The sequence below is a fragment of the Ictidomys tridecemlineatus genome, chromosome 5 (assembly GCF_052094955.1).
Source record: "Ictidomys tridecemlineatus isolate mIctTri1 chromosome 5, mIctTri1.hap1, whole genome shotgun sequence".
In the NCBI taxonomy this organism is placed as follows: Eukaryota; Metazoa; Chordata; class Mammalia; order Rodentia; family Sciuridae; genus Ictidomys; species Ictidomys tridecemlineatus.
Genome location: NC_135481.1, coordinates 62,302,929 through 62,320,288, shown reverse-complemented (window position 1 = coordinate 62,320,288; position 17,360 = coordinate 62,302,929). Strand labels below are relative to the sequence as shown.

Sequence of the window (17,360 nt, the reverse complement as noted above, 5' to 3'; positions counted from 1 at the left end):
CGGGGCGGGGCGGGGCGGGGCTGATCCGCTCCCGGAAGCGGCTCCGGCGCCCGCGAGACTGCGCGGAACCGCGGGTGGGCTAGAGCGGTGCTGCGGCGTGGAGCCAGCGGCGATGGAGGATGAGAGGACTTTCTCGGACATCTGTGGCGGCCGCCTGGCCCTGCAGCGCCGCTACTACTCGCCGTTCTGCCGGGAGTTTTGCCTCAACTGCCCTCGGCTCTCGCTGCGGTCGCTCACTGCTGTCACCTGCACCGTGTGGCTGGCGGCCTACGGACTCTTCACCCTCTGGGAGGTAATGGCCGGTCGGCTCCTGCCTGCGCCTGGAGGTGGTGTCTGGGTTTTGGAAGGGTCTTGGTCTAGCCCAGAATTCGGGTGGGAACCTCCCACCGTCCTAGGGTCGGAAGGCGGGGACACGCTGGTTCTGGGGACGCCGCTCCGTGCTGGACAGCTCTTTCAAATAGTTTAATGAAGTCTGTGCTCCTGCACATTCTTCTCCCGTGGGCTGCCGTGGGCTGCTGCGCCCCTCTGTGGAGTGACCCAGCATTTGTCTAGTTCTTGCACGAAAGCCTAAAACGTTCACACCATGTGTTTTATGTGGCACATGCTCTTAGTACTTTCTTTAAAAATTTTTTTGTAGTTATAGATGGACAGAATACTTTCATTTATATGTGGTGCTGAGGATCGAACCCAGGGCCTCACATATGCTAGGCAAGCGCTCTGCCACTGAGCTACAGCCCCAGCCCTCATAGTACTTTAATTCCATGAATTCAGAGAACTGTAAGGTGGATCGTCCTCATCCGTATCTTTTACTCCTCAGAAGCACATTGCTAATACCTTACGTGTGGTCTTCCAGAAACTGCCTTTGCTTCCATGTGTGTATGTGTATAGTGTTTTATTTGTCTTAACTTCTGTTTTTCAAGGCAATTTAACCCTCCCTCTAACTCCAATTTTCAGGCGTATTTTCTAAAGAATTTAGAAAGTGCAGACATGAATGGTTTCCTATGCTGTTTTCAGACATATTTCTTTTTCTCTGAGCCTCAGTTTTCACATCTTCAAAATGGAATTAATACCTGCTTTACAATATTGTGAGGGTCAAAATCATAGCTGTGTAACCGTTCTCAAATTAAAGGAATAATCTGAGTCATGCCCTCTCCCACCTTCTTTTTTTTTCCCTCCAGGTACTGAGGATTGAACCCAGGGGGATTATGACTGATATAGGTATATCCCTATACCTTTTTATTTTTTATTTTGAGGAATGGTCTTGCTAATTGCCTGGACTGGCCTTTAACTTGGGATCCTCTTGCCTCAGCCTTCTGAGTTTCTGGGATTACAGGCTTGTGTTACTGTTCCCTGCCTGAATCTTCCTCCACCCTTACCTGACTATCAGGGATTGAACCAAGGGATGCTTAACATTGAGCCACATCCCCAGCCCTTTTTGTGTTTTCTTTCTTTTTTTTTTATTATTGGTTGTTCAAAACATTACAAAGCTCTTGACATATCATATTTCATACATTTGAGACACATCTTGCTAAATTGCTTAGGGCCAGCTAAATTGCTTGCTTAACTTGCAATCCTCCTGCTTCAGTCTCTAGAGACGCTGGGATTACAGGCATGCACAATTGTGCCTGGCTGAATCATCTTTTTGAAGTATGTGTTCTTGTTTCAAATATAGTCCTCTTAAATGAGTATATTATTTTAGGAGTGATCTGACTAGAGCTAAGTCCAGCAGGGTTATTTATGTAATTTACATATAGTTTCCATTGCTGCATCCATTAGCTCTTGCTATCAAAGCATATTGCAGAACATAGTAATTTAGCATAGAAATAAGCAGAATTAAGACTGTCTTAATATGTAATTAATTGTAGCTAAAATTTTCTTCATGGATCAACTAAAATTATGATTAAATTAACTTGAAAGTCCCTCTTAAATTTAATTTATAATGTAGTTGAATTATTATTATTATTTTTATTTGCAGTGCTGGGAATTGAACCTCAGGTTTCTAGCATGTTTAGTAAGCCCTCTACCACTACATCCCTACTGCAATAATTTAGTTTTAATACTACCCTGAATTCTAATCATACATGTGGTTATGTAAGGAGGAGGAGCAAATACCCACTGAGTACCAGGTGCTTTACTGAATTCCTTACTTCAACCTTAGAAGAAAGTCAAGCAAAACCCTAACTGTAACCCTCGACAATTTTGCCAGGCACTAAGCAACTCAATGAGACCCTGTCTCAAAAAAAATTTTTTTAAAAAGGACTGGGGTATGGCTCAGAGGTTAAGTGCCCCTGGGTTTAATCCCTGATACAAAACAAAACAAAACAAAAAAACCAAACAAACATGAGGTAGGAAGCCTACAGAGTTTATATGAGAGGCTCATTTGACTCTGGCTTTTTTCATCTTCCTGTTCTTCCAACTTCAGTGTACTCCACTAGACTTTACCATTGCTCTCCACTTTGTTTTGCAGAGGTTATAATAGTTTCAGGCATCTACACCTCATGACAAGGGGATCTTTATTCCTTGATTGCTCTTTTTTGTTTTTTTAATCTGACACATTTTATTGAGATAGCAATTTGAGGGCTGGGGATGTGGCTCAAGCGGTAGCGCGCTTGCCTGGCATGCGTGCGGCCCGGGTTCGATCCTCAGCACCACATACAGACAAAAGATGTTGTGTCCGCCAAATACTAAAAAATAAATATTAAAAAAAAATTCTCTCTCTCTCTCTCCCTCTTTCTCACTCTCTCTCACTCTTTCTAAAAAAAAAAAAAAGAGATAGCAATTTGATCACATATGGTCCAAGAATACTTAAACAATAAATAAAATATAATCAGATGTTGGCTATTGGTCTTCAACATTATAGCCAATGATGCCATGCTTGTCTATGATCTCTCTAGTATAAAACCACATCCACACTTCATTGGCCATCAAACCATTCAGCACAGCTTCTTTAACTGTGAGCTGTTTAAAGCAACCAGTGTAAGCACTATTGACTTATTTTCAGGCTCAGAATAGCTAGCTGTAGGGATCTCAGCAAGGGTTGGAGAAATGGAGCTCAGCTTTGGTATACTGTCAAAATGGGGCCAGTCGAGGCTTTGAGTGACAGCAGCACTGGGGCCTTCTCCGTGAGGTTGCACATGAACTGGGCCATGGTTCTAGGGTAGAAGGTCCATCACCCCAAAAGACTTAATTTCTTTTTAAGATGAACTAAGATGCCACCCCTCTCAGTAAACCCTCTCTCCAACATTTCATTGGTTAGAGTTGTATCACATGCACATTTCTAGGCTAATCATGATTCACTCCAAATTTAAGAAGGATGAATGGCTGTTAATCAGGTGAGGAGTGTACTGCTGCTGTGATGAGCATTCTATAGTTGTCCAGTCCATAATTTTGTACTGTATGTTCTGCTGAGGGAGCACATGAGGAAAACATTTGATCCTTAAGATGCAGTTTTGGAAGTTTTTTGTTTATTTTTCTTTTTTGGGGTTGGGGATCAAACTTAGGGGCACTCCACCTCTAAGCTACCTCGAAACCCTTTTTATTTTACTTTGAGACAGGGGCTCACCAAATATAGTGAGGATCTCACTAAAATTCCTAGGCAGGCCTTGAACTTCTACTCCTGCCTTAGCTTCCCAAATTGCTGGGATTATAGGCATGTGTCATTGTGCCTGATAGAATAATTTCTGAGGCTGGTATGATGGGGACATTTTGCTGAAAGTTCTCCCTAGACTTAGTCATTAGTAATCTGGATTCATTTCACTGTATACCTTTATAGCACTTCAGAGTCTGAATAAAAGTGATTTCCTCTTCTTCCATGCATGTTCTTCTCATCTTTTTAGCTCACAGCAGAGCAAAGCCTTTTTTCTCAATGCCCAATTGACTTGTCTTATGGCACAGATATACGCAGAGGACCTCTTGGTAATTTTACTGCCTGTGTCTGGCTCTCTCTTCAGAACAGCATGATCCTCTCTGCTGCCATCTCCATCACCCTCTTAGGCTTGCTTGGGTACCTCCATTTTGTGAAGATTGATCAAGAGACTTTGTTAATTATTGATTCCCTTGGCATCCAGATGACTTCATCCTATGCTTCAGGCAAAGAAAGCACTACCTTCATAGAGATGGGCAAAGTCAAGGATGTTGTCATTAACGAGGCTATTTACATGGTAAGTGTTTAAGTGATGAGTATTACAGGTTTCTCTGGAGGAGATAGTCAGTTCATGGGATGTTCCTTCATCTAAACTTGAGTCTTATTACCTAAAGCATTTGATCACACAGAATTATACTTGAGGACCCTCTGGTCCAAATCTTGCAGTGTTTCCTTTTTAGCGGGCATGAATATAAACTACAAAAGTGAAACAAACTTCCATTGAAAAGATAACTATCTTTACAGTTGTACTTTTTTTAGTGATGGGATATATTATGAGAAATGCATTGTTAGCCAGTTTGCTCACTGAGCAGACATCATGAAGTATATTTACACAGACTTACACGTGTGTGTCACTGAATCATAACAGCTGTTTGTTTTTTTTTTCTTGGTAACAGGGATTGAACCCAAGGGGCGCTTTACCACTGAGCCACATCCCCCAGCCTGTTTTGTTTTTTATTTTGAGACAGGGTCTCAATAAGTTGTTTAGGGCCTTGCTAAGTTGCTGAGGCCAGCTTTGAACTTGTAATTGTCTTGCCTCAGCCTCCTGAGTTGCTGGGATTATAGGCATGCGCCTCTGTGCCTGGCTAATCGTAGCCTCTTGGTGTAATCAAGAGATGTAGTGAACATGAGGTGTTGGAGGCTGCTGCCAGCATAACATAGCATATCGCTTAATAGTAAATGTTTTTGTAAGTAGCAATACTCTATAACAACAGAAAGTTAATATAGTAAATACATAAACCAATACTATTTGTTTATTATCATTATTAAGTATTATGTACTTTACATACTTCATATCTACTTTTATATGGCAGCACATATTTGTCTATACCCATATCATCACAAACATATAAGAAATACATTGCACTAAAAAAAAAAATACATTGCACTATGACATAATGCCACTATGCAATAGGGATTTTTCAGCTCCATTATAATCTTAAAGTTTCACCATCATTGACTGAAACATTGTTATGCAGTGCATGAATGTTTTTAGAGATACAGCAGATTTTCATGGAATCAGCATTTTAACTTTATCTTCTAGCCCAGCTTTAAAAATCATCTCTGCTTTTTTTTTTTTTTTTTTTTTGAGACAAAATTTCATTGTGTTGTTCTGCTGGTCTCCAGTTTCTAGACACAGTTGGAACTTCAGGTATGCGCTAAGTGCCCAGCTTTTATTTATTTATTTTTGTACTGGGGATTTAACCCAGGGCATTTTACCTGAGCTATATCCCCAGCCTTTTTGTTTTTTTATTTTGAATCAGGGTCTCACTAAGTTACTTAGGGCCTCACTAAGTTGCTGAGTTTAGCTTTGTACTTGTGATCTTCCCGTTTCAGCCTCCTGAGCTATTGCTGGGATAGTAAGTACGTGCCATTGTGCGCAGCTTTGTTTTGTTTTTTTAAGGAATGAAAATATACTTCTCCTTTACTTTTGAAGCTATCAAGCATTCTGCTACTTAGAAATAACCGTTTATGACAGTTTTGAGCCTTCCCTTGAAGAAAGAAGAACACAAAGTGAGTTTCACTTAGACCTCTGTTATTTGGTTTATTTTCTTACAGCAGAAGGTGATTTACTACCTCTGCATTTTATTGAAGGATCCAGTGGAACCACATATGATATCCCAAGTAGTACCTGTCTTCCAGGTGAGCACAGAACACTTTCCTTTCTCCAATGAAATCCTTTACTTTTCTGCATATCTGCTGCCACTTAAGTTCAGTAGGAATGTAAACATCTATTGTCAGAGTATTGGAAGATACCTGACAACTAATTTTAGTTATTTTAAAAGTTCCCCTCTGAGGTAAAATATTAGGAATTCATACAAATTATATAGAAGAGAATAATCAAACATATTACAACTCATGCATACAAATCACCATTCATTAACTTTAACCCTGTCAGTTTAACTAATGTACACTTTTACATAAATGTTAATGATCATCTAACATTCATTTTTTTTTTTACAAAGGGCATTATGCTTATTATTTTAAATAATTTTATTGCATTCTAGCATATTGGAATGTCAATTTACTTAGCCATTTTATTGTTAACTTTTTAAGTTATATCTAGGTAATTTTTTGTTTTGTTCTTATAACAACAACACTATGCAACCATGATTATAATAAATTACTTTGTAGGTAAAGAATATTAAATCTATATAAATATATGTTGGTATTGAGGAATGAACCCAGGGATGCTTTACTACTGAGCTACATTCTCAGATCTTATTATTTTTTATTTTGAGACAGGGTCTCATTAAGTTGCTTAGGGCCTCACTAAGTTGCTGAGGCTGACCTCAAACTTGCAATCCTCCTGCCTCAGCCTTCCTAGTTTCTAGGATTACATGTGTGTGCCATCATGATTGGTAGTAGTTATAGATAATAATTTGCTCTCACTGCCCTTCCCTTTTTATGAAAGATTTAAGAAAGCTGCATAAAATTATTTTGCATAAAAGTTCAAAATTATTTTATTAAACTTTATAGTCTTAAAGATTTTTTTTAAATTTATTTTTTAGTTATAGGTGGACACAGTATCTTTATTTCATTTTTATGTGGTGCTGAGGTTTGAACCCAGTACCTCACATGTGCTAGGTGAACACTCTACCACTGAGCTACAATCTCAGCCCAGTCTTATAGATTTTTATATTTGAAATTGGGCTCTAGAGACTGAACAACTTTACTATACTCTGGAATTTGAACTTGTTTTTCTAAAGTCTTGGCAAACAGTGGCTTATCTGTTTTTTAATTTAATGTGTAAGTAGAGGCATTTTAAAGTTATTTGTATTGCTTTAAAGATATTTTTCATATTTTCTTATAAGTATCACCTATTAGCTCTTATTTTAAACTGTGTATCTCTTCTAAAATCTAGATATTGACTATGCATTCATAACAATTCTTTGTATATTTTGAGCAGCAAACTTTTATTAAATACACTTTCCATATATATATTTTTCACATTCTGTGGCTTTTCTTTTAATTTTGGTTGTTTTCCATTTCATAGTATAAAACGATTTTCTGAATTTACTTATTAAACTGTCCTGCTTATCTCTGAGGTCTATTTCACAACTTGTGACACTTTTTAAGGTCCATCCTTGTTATTCCTCTTGCTGTCCTGAAATTTGGAGATTTAAAAAACCATCCTTTTTTTTTTTTTTGGTACTGGAGATTGAACCCAGGGGTGCACTACCACTGAACCGCATCCCCAGCTGTTTTTACTGTTTTATTTTTGAGATAGGGTCTTGCTAAGATGCTGAGGCTGGCTTTGAATTTGTTCCCCTCTGGCCTCCGTCTCCCGGACTGCTGGAATTATAGGCGTGTACCACCATGGATTAAAATGCTGTCTTTTGATGTGTGCCTTGTACAATCTCAGGCTCGTCTGTGGGGCTAGCTGGGAATTTTCCCAACAAGATGCTCTGAGGCTTGAATTTCTTGCCTCTCTGAGCTCACACCTGTGCAAGTTAGAACCCTTAATGTGGGTGAGAGGTTGAGCTTGCATGTGGATGCAGAACCACTAAGAACTCTCTTATGTTCACCTGACTCTGCATTTCTCCCCTTTGGAATTCAAGAGTGCCAAGCCCCGGCTGGACTGCTTGATTGAAGTGTACAGGAGCTGCCAGGAGATTCTGGCGCACCAGAAAGCCACATCAACAAGCCCATGAGTCCCAGCATTAAGAAGGCCAGTATTATCTTCCATGGGAAATGACTGCTAAGCCATAGTGGCTGGTTTGATTTCTGTACTATAAACCATCAGGTGGACACTGTCTTAGGAACCAGAATGAATGCAGTGAATCTCAGAATTTTGCCTGTTTTACCAGAGGGGAAATTAAGAATTTTGACATGATGTATCAAAAGCATTGTCAGCAAAGAGCATTTTGTAAAATTCCTAATAAGCACGTTCAAGTTTAAATTTTGTGTTTAAATTTGTGGAGCAATATATTGAGAAACTGGTATCAGAACTCACATGAAAGGCATAATTTCTCTCTGCATAGTATCTCTGTCTGAAAGTTAAGGAAAACCATGAAGCTCTTAAGGTATGGAATAAATGTCCTACAAAAGCCTATTCTCTGCCTACCTAGCTTCTGTGTTCTGTATGGGTTATTTATGATGACTTTCTTAATAAGCAACTCTCCTTCCAAAACATACACAGTAATTGCCTGATGTGCAGACAGCTATTTTTTTTATTGACAAACACGATCATGACATTTCAGTCATGGGTGTCAAACACATTGATACTTTTCTGTTATTCAGCATTTTCTACCACTTTTCAGCTACTTTTGCCAAGAGGGAGGAGACAAAATGTAAGACAGAAAATTTGACTTTTGTTTCCAGACATGGTACTCCCAAGTTAAAGAAGAATAAACAAACTCTAGAAGCCTTTGTTTCTAGGACAGTTTCTTGTCTATAAAATTAATAAACTAAAGGAAAATTCCTAAGAGTCAGGAAGTAGGAACGATGGTGAGGGAAGTAGTTTGACTCCTAGACTCAATATGAACATAATGGCACTTACACTTTCTTTAAAGCTCTATTTTTTTTTTTTAAATGCCCTAGTTAGCTAATATCTTCATTGGCCTTAGAGACACTCAGGATATAAAAGCAGAGATAACTCAGCCTTGGAAGAGTTATCCAAGAGCCTACGTCAGGTGATTTTTTTCGAGGTAGAAATGTCTCAGCTAGACCCTCACCCAAATCCTGAGAGGTGGTGGTGGGTGGAGGGATAGAAATAGCTATAAAACTGTCTGCCTTGCAAAGTCAACTTAAAAAGAGACAGACTCTCATGCCTCTTTTTTTCTTCTTTCTTCACTGTGCTTTGTTAGTTTAAAGGTTGGAGAGGGAAAGCATAACAACAGCTGAAGTGATCAGATAAATTAGTTCCAGTCTCATGGTTTTTGCATGTGCAATATCCACATCACTGGGGCTAAAAGCTTGATTCTTGGGTTGTTTCTGCTAGCCACATTTTTCAGCATTTTGTGAAAAAAAAAATGTTAAGACTACCTTAGAGTTATAAAATAAAACTCCATTTCTCAGACGTTGGAAAATCAGAGTATGAAACCCCCCCCCCTACCAGTGGAAAAGATGTAGACAAAAACTATTCCCCTGCACTCAATTAGAATGTTTGAGTTGAGGGGGATTATGATGTTCTCAAGAAGGCAAAAGGTGAAAATTTTTTCTACTTTTTATACCTAATGCTTTTAGGCTAAGACAGACATTACATACATGCCCTGAGTCTCCAACTAATTTCCAGCAGAAGTTTGCCAGAAGTCTCAAGCACACCCAGGCCCTGGAGGAGACTGAGGGTCTTCTTTGTTCCTGATTCACCTTCAGTGCCTCTCACAGCAGCTAAAAGTGGAAAGCATTTGCTTGGTCTTTCAAAGAGTGGGGAATAATGGCTACCTTTCCTTCAGTAGTGAACACAACCTTCACAGTCCCGTCCAGGTGCTGAAGTGAGACAGAAGCCAGACTGGACCCACCTTTTCCTGTCCTTGCTTGGACAGTGTGTAGTACTGAGTTCAGTGTATAGTCCAGTATACAAAAAACATGAAATGCAGCAGGATTAGTGTTTCATTCTGCAAAATTTGGAGCTGCTGCCTCAGAAGGAGCACTGTGGATCCTACTCATCAGTAGAGGGGAAAAGATAGTCTATTTGTTTTTCTCTAGTCCTGCCAACCCATTTTCATCTGGAAAAGGAAGTCTAGTTTTAATTCTTGGCTTTTGTCAGAATTCAGGTAAATTGGAATCTAGGATTGTACTACCACACTGTTCTGTGAAATGGTATACTTCAAGTATATAATTCTCCACACAAGATCACTTACAATATAACAATGATCTTCCCTGAAAATCAGTACAGAAATCCCCATCCAGCACTTGACCCATCAGTAAACATTGGGACCGTGGGCCATCCCTGTCTATGTTTAGAATCAGATAGCATCCAGAGTCGTGGTGGTAGGGGGAATAAGTCGTTTCTATACTGGGTCTGGATTTGTAAAAGCTGGGCTCTGAAATATTATAAGGCATCTAGAGAGTAGTCTTCATAGACGCTGAAATATACATTTCACAGAACAGTGTGCAGGGAGTTCTATTAGACCCATCACAGTAGTACCATATCCTAGGATACAAATCTCTAATCCCAGAGGTGGTGGGGAGAGGGTAGGAGAAATATTCACAGCAATGTTGGCCCCTTGGTGGCACAGGAAACAGAAGCAAAGAACTGTCGTCCATCTAGCTCCCATGGCTGGCGGGCTGCAGGTGAGTTGGCAGGTGGGTTCACAGTTGTAGAGCAGTGGTTCATGTAGCTGGCCATGATGAAGGTAGTTTCAGCAATCTAAGGGGGCCAAAGAAGCAAAAGAATTAAGCTAGCCTTTGCTTGAGTGCTGGCTTTCTCAATTGGCTGTTGTATTGAGTATATGATGTTCACAGGCTTCAGCTCATCTCTCTCAAACTACCCACCCAAAAGAAAGTGTCCAAAGGGGATCGTTATGAGATTCAGGGACCCAGTGAATGGTGTGGAGTTACTCCAGGATGTGTGGTGCCCTCCTGAGAAGAGGGCTAATGTTCTGCTCTGGTTATCTCTACGGCCAGGGAAGAGGTCCTTCTTGGGGAAGAGGTCACGCATCCTCTCATTCAGCAGGGATGATATCAGAAGAAGGTGGAATTTGGCTAACTACAACTTGAGGATTAAGAGTGGGATCAACAGGGTTTCTGGTTACTATCAGAAGGGTGTCAGGAATAATAAATCAGAACTTAAGTTTATGAGGGGCTGGGGTTGTGGCTCAGAGGTAGAGTGCTCGCCTGGCATGCATGAGGCACTAGGTTCAATCCTCAGCACCACATCAATAAAATAAAGATATTGTGTCGACATACAATTAAAAAATAAATATTTTTTTAAAAAAAGAACTCAGATTTATGAGCCTTTGTAACTGTTACTTTTGATGGTCAATATTTGCTGTACTGAGTAGGAATAGTGCCTTAAAGCAAAAGAGGTATTTTTGTTGCCTTAGAGATCACAAGGAAGAGGGTGCATAGCAGAGATTGTCCTACTTTGTGGCTAGTGTTGTGGCAGCAGAACGAGAACATGAGAGCACCTTCAAGAGGACACTGCCCTACCCCAGGGCCAGCTGCAGAAAAGACAAACAAATGAGCACCAACTCAGGCCTGCATGGTTCTGGTGTATGTGAAAATTACAAAAGTAAGAGCATAGTAGAGGCTGGATCATAGTTAGTTCCCTCCTGATAGCACCTCTACCTACTAGCCTACCAATGACAGTAAGATACAATGCTACCTAAACCCTCTGGGAAGCTGAATATATACAGGACCTGAAATTTTACCTGGGGCAGGGCCTTCTAAGTTCTATGGTGACCCCAATTTCCTCTCTAAGCTCCTAGCTAAAACATCCCACAAGACCAGAGTAAAATTTTGTAGCCGCAGTCACTCACCTTAGGAGCAGTCATCCGGAAGATCAACTTCTCAATGTGTGCTTTTCCAGACCCCTGGTCTGGAATGGTTCTAATCACAAGCATGAAGTCATCCCTGTAGCCACCAAAGGTTGTCACTGAAGAGTAGGGGTAAGTGATGTGCACTTGCTGTGGAAAGGAGCCAGTGAGTTCTGGGGAACCTTCACCTGTCTCTTCTAGGCACAGATAGACTTAAACAGGAAGGAAGAACTTTGAAGTGGTCATTATTTGGAATTATACGTCTTGAATATCTATAAGCTGTGTCTAGACTAAAGGACAGTGCTGCTTGGACGAGGTGAAGGTAAGGGAACCATGGTCATCTAACTCAGACCTTTGAATCCAGAGAGAAGACAAGAGGAAGAGGAAGGATCAAAGGTACCGTTCCTCTTTCCATACCATAGTGTGATGGTCCAGGATGCTGACACCATCTTCATTCACAGCAATCCATACCAGAGTGTTCTCCTTGGAAGACAGCTTGGCAGGCTGCATATTAAGAAAAATTCCATCAGACATAATATCCAGGGTTAGAGAATTTGAACCATTAAGTACTTTCTGAGGATAAAGGTACATCCAGGGATCTGCTAAGCAGTAATTTTCAACCTCATCTTGGAAAATACAGAAAACATAATTTGTATAGCATTCGTTAATAAACAGGCAAGAGTGTCTGTGGCATGAGGCATCTACTAACGATCCCAGAGGTGGATGGGATCACATCATCCTGCTGCAAAACACTGGACAGAAAGCTCTGGGCTGCAGAATACAGGCCAGCCCTATCTTTTGCATGGGGAACAGGCTGTTTCCTTTCAGATCTCAGAAACGTAGCATTCCATTCACAGTGTTTCCTAGCTGAAGTGCATCTTGCTTTAACCAGTTTCCTAAGGACTTTAAAAGAATGGAAAAACAAGGATGCAATCTTGTAGGCTTAAGCCTTACTAGTGAGAACATGACATGTAGTGGACATTTCCTGAATTTTTATTGCCAGGGCAATAAAAATTTTATTGCAGTGGGATGATTCAGAAGGTTTTTCTTTCCTACTCAAAAGGCTAGGAGGAGAGGGAGAGATGGACAGGTCACCTTTTCTGAAGCTTTCCCCAACTTCCAAGATCAAGTGGGCCTCTTTATAGATGCCTTTATAACACCCCTATACTTTTCCTTCATGTCCCTGTAACCACTTGTAAAAAAAAATACATAAATTATATATATATATATATATATATATATATCTATATCATCATATACATATGAAAATATATGAATTAATGATATTTATGAATGATAGGGGTTGAGAGTGTAACTCAGTGGTAGAATCTCTGCCTAGCATACTCAAGGCCCTGGTTCAATCCCTAGCCCCCTAAAATTTAAATAAATATACATGTGTGCATATGTACGATGCGGGAGAAGACAAAAAATGAATATATAGATGATTATTTGGTTAATGTGCATCTCCCCCATTATATGGGAAGCTTCATGAAGGCAAGGGCTGTCTGATTTGTTCAGTTCTTATAATCTTAAACAAGTAGCATTAGATGTAGTAGGAACTTCATAATATTTGTTGGATAAATGAGTGAATATCCATTTTCTGAACTCTGGCTTCAGTGAACAGAAACATGAGCAGCTTAATGTTTGATTATAATGTCTGGTTACAGGATAATATCTGTTTTCTATAAAATTCATGTACTCCAGATGCCTAGTAAGGAAAAGTTCCAACTAAAACTACTGGCCTCCTGGCCTTCATGCAGAGGTGAAATTAACTCTTGCCTATGTAGTCTGATTCCCCTGTGTGCCATGTTAAGCTAATAGAGATTTATTTAGGTTATACATGTTTTTTTCAAACTCCTTTAAAATGGAGTATTTTAAGTTGAAATCCTTGTGTGTGAATTAGTTGATCCTCTTCTCTTTCAGGAATAGCATTGACAAGTCTATAATAAACACTTTCATAAAGCTATGAATCACAACTGTGCTCTGGGCCATGGTAACCTGGAGTAGGTCTGAAATAGGTGGAGAGATAGTGACCCCTTGTGGTTGGTAGTGTGGAGGCAGGGGTTGTAGACTGGAGTGGCTCAAACATGACCAGATGGGGAGTGCAGCTCCAGGAGAAATTTAGGATATTCCTAAGGATGTGGCTCCTTCCACTGGCACTTACCTGAGCAGCAAAAAGCTTAGCACCAAAAAGAGGCCATTTCCGGGCCACAGTCAGGTAGATGCGGATGCATTCAGGAGGGGAGCAGCCTTGCAGTGCTGCCCACTTTGTGGTCAGCATATCTATCAGATGCCTGTTGGGGTGTATGGAGAGAAATAGTGCCCATGAAGTCTCATCACAGCTCTGGGGCCTCCCCACAATACCTCCCTGCAAGACCTTGCAAGCTACCTACCTCAGCTGTTCAGGGGGTGCCCCATGTCTGTAGCGCCTTGGGTAGAACCTATCTAGGACTTGCTGGAGAAGATGCTGAGTCTTGGCAGGGGGTGTGCTCCCAGGGCCTGGCAGAGTAGGCTTCTCCAAGTCCCCATATTCTACCTATAGCAAAAAAACAGGAGTTAACAAGAGTCTGGAGGTAGATGGGGCCAGGTGGATGTTGAAGGAGAGGTGAACTAAACCACTATTTATTTGTGGGGTGTGAGTGGATATTAAAAATACTTGTGAACAGAACCTTTATTTCAAGTTTCATAAACACTACAGAAATAACCTTAGAGTTCTAGAATACTGTAGATTGTCTAGACCAACTTTCATTTTGCAGCTGAGGTAATTAATTACCTTATCCAAAGACAGTTAATTAGTGGAAGACATGGGAAATAATGTGGAAATTCTAGTTTCTAATCAAAGAATATGGGCCATAGAATTGACAATGCTACAGATCCTGAAAGACAGACTACCTGGCTCAAATCCCAGTTCTGTCATTTCGAGCTTTATGTCCTTGATCAAGTTAAACACTTTGAGCTTCAATTTCCTCAACTAAGTGGGAATGAGAACTACGTGGGAAAATACATACAAAATGCTTAGCATAGGGCCCACTATAGGATATCCATGTTGATGAAAATACTTATAAATATCAACAATTATTTCCCCTTCCTTTCCAGCATGTTGATCCAGCCTTTTTCTTATGGGGACCATGGAGGTATCCCACATACCTCTGGCAAGAATGGCTCCTACAGGTAATAGAAAGGAGAGCCAAAGTTTGAATGTATGGTCTTCCTAATTTTACTTATAATGTTGGATGCTTTATACATTTTATCTCATACATTATGAGATATTTGTTATCTAAGCATCATACTTAGTAGTACAACCCTGTGGATGCAGGAAGGGAAGTATTTTGTTTTTAGTATACAAAGTAGGAAACTAAAGCATAGACAAATGACATGTCTTGGCCAACATTTCACATGGGAACATGGCTAGGACTCAAACCCCTGTTTTGAATTCCTAGGCCAGCATTCTGGACTGTAGTCTGTCTGCAGTGGGTAAGCTGTCTGTTGTCTGTACCCGGGACAGCATGCTGCCCTCTTCTGGGCACCACCAGATCTGCAGAAATCTCTAATATTTCAGGCTGCATGGTGATTCCACCTGCCTTGGAGATTCCACCTGGGAGTCCCAAGATGGCCTCCTGACCCTTATATTTCCTGAACAGACAGAACCATACCTGGGCCATCAGGGCGGCCATCTCAAGAGCCAGTTCTTTATTGACAGGAAATCTCCCTGCCACTATCTCTCCACTGGTTTGGAAGGCAAGCAACAGTCGCTCTCGCTCTGTCTCCCCTTTGACTTGACTCCGAAAGTACAGCCTAGAGGGAAAAGAGTGAGAAGCCAAGTTTCAGCTGGGATCCCAATCAGGGATGAGGCTTTCTCTGGATCTTTTTATCTTGATTTCCAAAACAAACAAAAAAACCCCACAATTCTTTATAATATTTCCTATTGCCCCAGAAACATAATCAGGTATGACAGGACCATGCAGATCTTATAACCACAACAGGATGTGGCTAATTCTGAATATACCATTAGATTAATAGATTTGGTGACAGGAATCTAGCACCTGGAATCAGTGTTTATTAGGGTGGTGGATGAGTTAAGATTCCAGGAGACTAATGGAACTTATTTGCCTGGCTGACAAAGCCTGAGCTGCCCAATGTCTCAGGAGTAGGAGCAGCGCCGGCCTGCACCTCAGCTAATGCCCATCAGGCAGGGTTGGATCTGTGGGCCTGTCTGCCTGTCTAGGACAGGCCATCCAGCTGAGGAGGTGATGAGCTGGCCCCCACTGGCAGTCCTCATGTTTTCCCACAGGCAGTGCTCAGGACCTGTTCTTGTATATCAGCTTCACAACGCGTGTCCCACCCTCAGACTTTCCAGGGTGCAGCTCCTTCAGGGCTTGTTCCCACTTGGAGATGGCATCACAGATCTTGAAGAGGCAAAAGAGGAAAGTTAAAGAAGCCCCTTGTGAGGGCAAAAAGGTCCAGCCCTGGTTGCCTGGACTTAGGCAGAACTGTGAGTGCTCCCATCAGGTGACTGACCTGTGTGGGGCCTCATACTCCCAGGACCTGCAGTGCTGCCACTCCCTCACAAATGGATGGGGAGGTACAACCTGCCCTGGGCATGGTGAGCAGCAAAGCAAGGAACGCTGTCCCACTGCCTTCATAGTCGAGGGGGCTTCCTGGAGGCTATGCAGGGCCCCTGAAACCGTGGCCTCATCTCACTGGCTCCTTTTCCATTCCACCGACTGCCATTCTTTTCAACAAATATACCCAATGGCCTTCAGACACTTATGAGGAAGATATCTGGCATATTTTTTTCCTGGAAGTGGTAAGATTAGAAGCCCTTGTCCTGCTGTTGTAAAGACAGATTCTGGAGCCAAATATACTCATCAAGTGCTGCAGCACATTCCCATACACACTAAGACTCTCATGCTAATTCTAGACCATAATACAGATTGGTCTTCAATCCCATTTAAGGGCCTCTAATAACACAGGTACAAGAAGGATCTACTTTGTTAAAACCTATAAGCTAGGGCCTGGGGATGTAGCTTAGTAGTAAAGCAATCCCTACTTATTTTAAATTAATTAATTATTTAATTTAAAATAAATAAATAAATAAAAAACTATAAGCATAGCATAGGTCCTGATGCATAAGATGGCACACAGTGGGTCCAGGCATACAGTTCTCTGCCTATGAGTGGGCAGATGTAGGCTTAGCAGAGCTTTCCTGCCCCTATACCAAGCTGAGAAGAGGCTCTTTCCCCTGGATGCTGCAGGGCCACTGGATGGAGGCAGGGTATGGAGATCTTGTCCCCAGAGATGAGGGTACATGCATTTTTGTTTTGCCCACACAGCTACATTTTAGACTAGCACAAAAATGCTGGCCCAGGAAGTACCTTGGGCTCAGCACCAAATGTGCTACTGAATAGTCAGGTGCCCACAGGATGGCACTAGTATTCCTGAGTCTGGGGTGGCTAAGTGGGGAGGCTGTCACCTTGACACTCCCCTGCAGGCAGTGTTCCAGATCCCTGCCAGAAGGATCATCGGTGAAGAGAGCAAAGCCAGAGTGGGATGATTTCCTCATGCCCGTCTCCTGATTCAGCCGCTGCAGGAACTCATCAACTGTGGAGGAGCCATCAAAACCAACCACCTGTGGAGGAGGGGAGGCACTCTGAGCTCAGTAGGCTTGTGGAGGCTTTCTATAGCAGGTGGAGAGGAGCAAGGGTGAATGCAAGAGAACCAGGCAAGATGGTTTCCATATTCAGACACAGAAGGTCAGGGGAAGGAAGCTGAGCCTGCCCACTGTAAACCAGAAC

The 17,360-nt window shown here is 41.5% G+C and overlaps 2 protein-coding genes and 1 pseudogene across 9 annotated transcripts in view; 1 reads left to right on the top strand and 2 right to left on the bottom strand.

Annotated features, from left to right (window-relative positions):
• Positions 1-3: 3 nt before the first annotated feature.
• Pigh (phosphatidylinositol glycan anchor biosynthesis class H) overlaps positions 4-17,360 on the top strand; it is a 45,566-nt gene continuing 28,209 nt past the window's right edge. For 2 of the 6 annotated variants that reach the window (XR_005729183.2, XR_005729182.2), the window contains exons 1-3: positions 12-292; positions 3,951-4,160; positions 5,702-5,785. Coding sequence is in view for 4 of the 6 variants with exons in the window: in XM_040274825.2 (XP_040130759.1) it covers positions 113-292; positions 3,951-4,160; positions 5,702-5,944 (633 nt within the window). In the remaining 2 variants the exon portion in view is untranslated. Of the gene's footprint in view, positions 293-3,950; positions 4,161-5,701; positions 8,199-17,360 lie in introns of those variants that run through there. The other 4 variants (XM_078050105.1, XM_005322814.5, XM_078050104.1 and 1 more) reach the window with 4 other exon arrangements.
• Positions 1,569-3,960, bottom strand: LOC120886300 (ATP synthase F(0) complex subunit g, mitochondrial pseudogene; annotated as a pseudogene).
• The window catches only part of Plekhh1 (pleckstrin homology, MyTH4 and FERM domain containing H1), a 48,304-nt gene continuing 41,016 nt past the window's right edge, over positions 10,073-17,360 (bottom strand). For all 3 annotated transcript variants that reach the window (XM_005322813.5, XM_078050101.1, XM_078050100.1), the window contains 8 exons: positions 17,039-17,194; positions 15,871-15,971; positions 15,219-15,360; positions 13,959-14,101; positions 13,730-13,859; positions 11,983-12,069; positions 11,569-11,715; positions 10,073-10,457 (listed from right to left, as the gene is read on the bottom strand). In XM_005322813.5, coding sequence (XP_005322870.2) covers positions 10,296-10,457; positions 11,569-11,715; positions 11,983-12,069; positions 13,730-13,859; positions 13,959-14,101; positions 15,219-15,360; positions 15,871-15,971; positions 17,039-17,194 — 1,068 coding nt within the window. In that variant the 3' untranslated portion in view covers positions 10,073-10,295. The remainder of the gene's footprint in view (positions 10,458-11,568; positions 11,716-11,982; positions 12,070-13,729; positions 13,860-13,958; positions 14,102-15,218; positions 15,361-15,870; positions 15,972-17,038; positions 17,195-17,360) is intronic.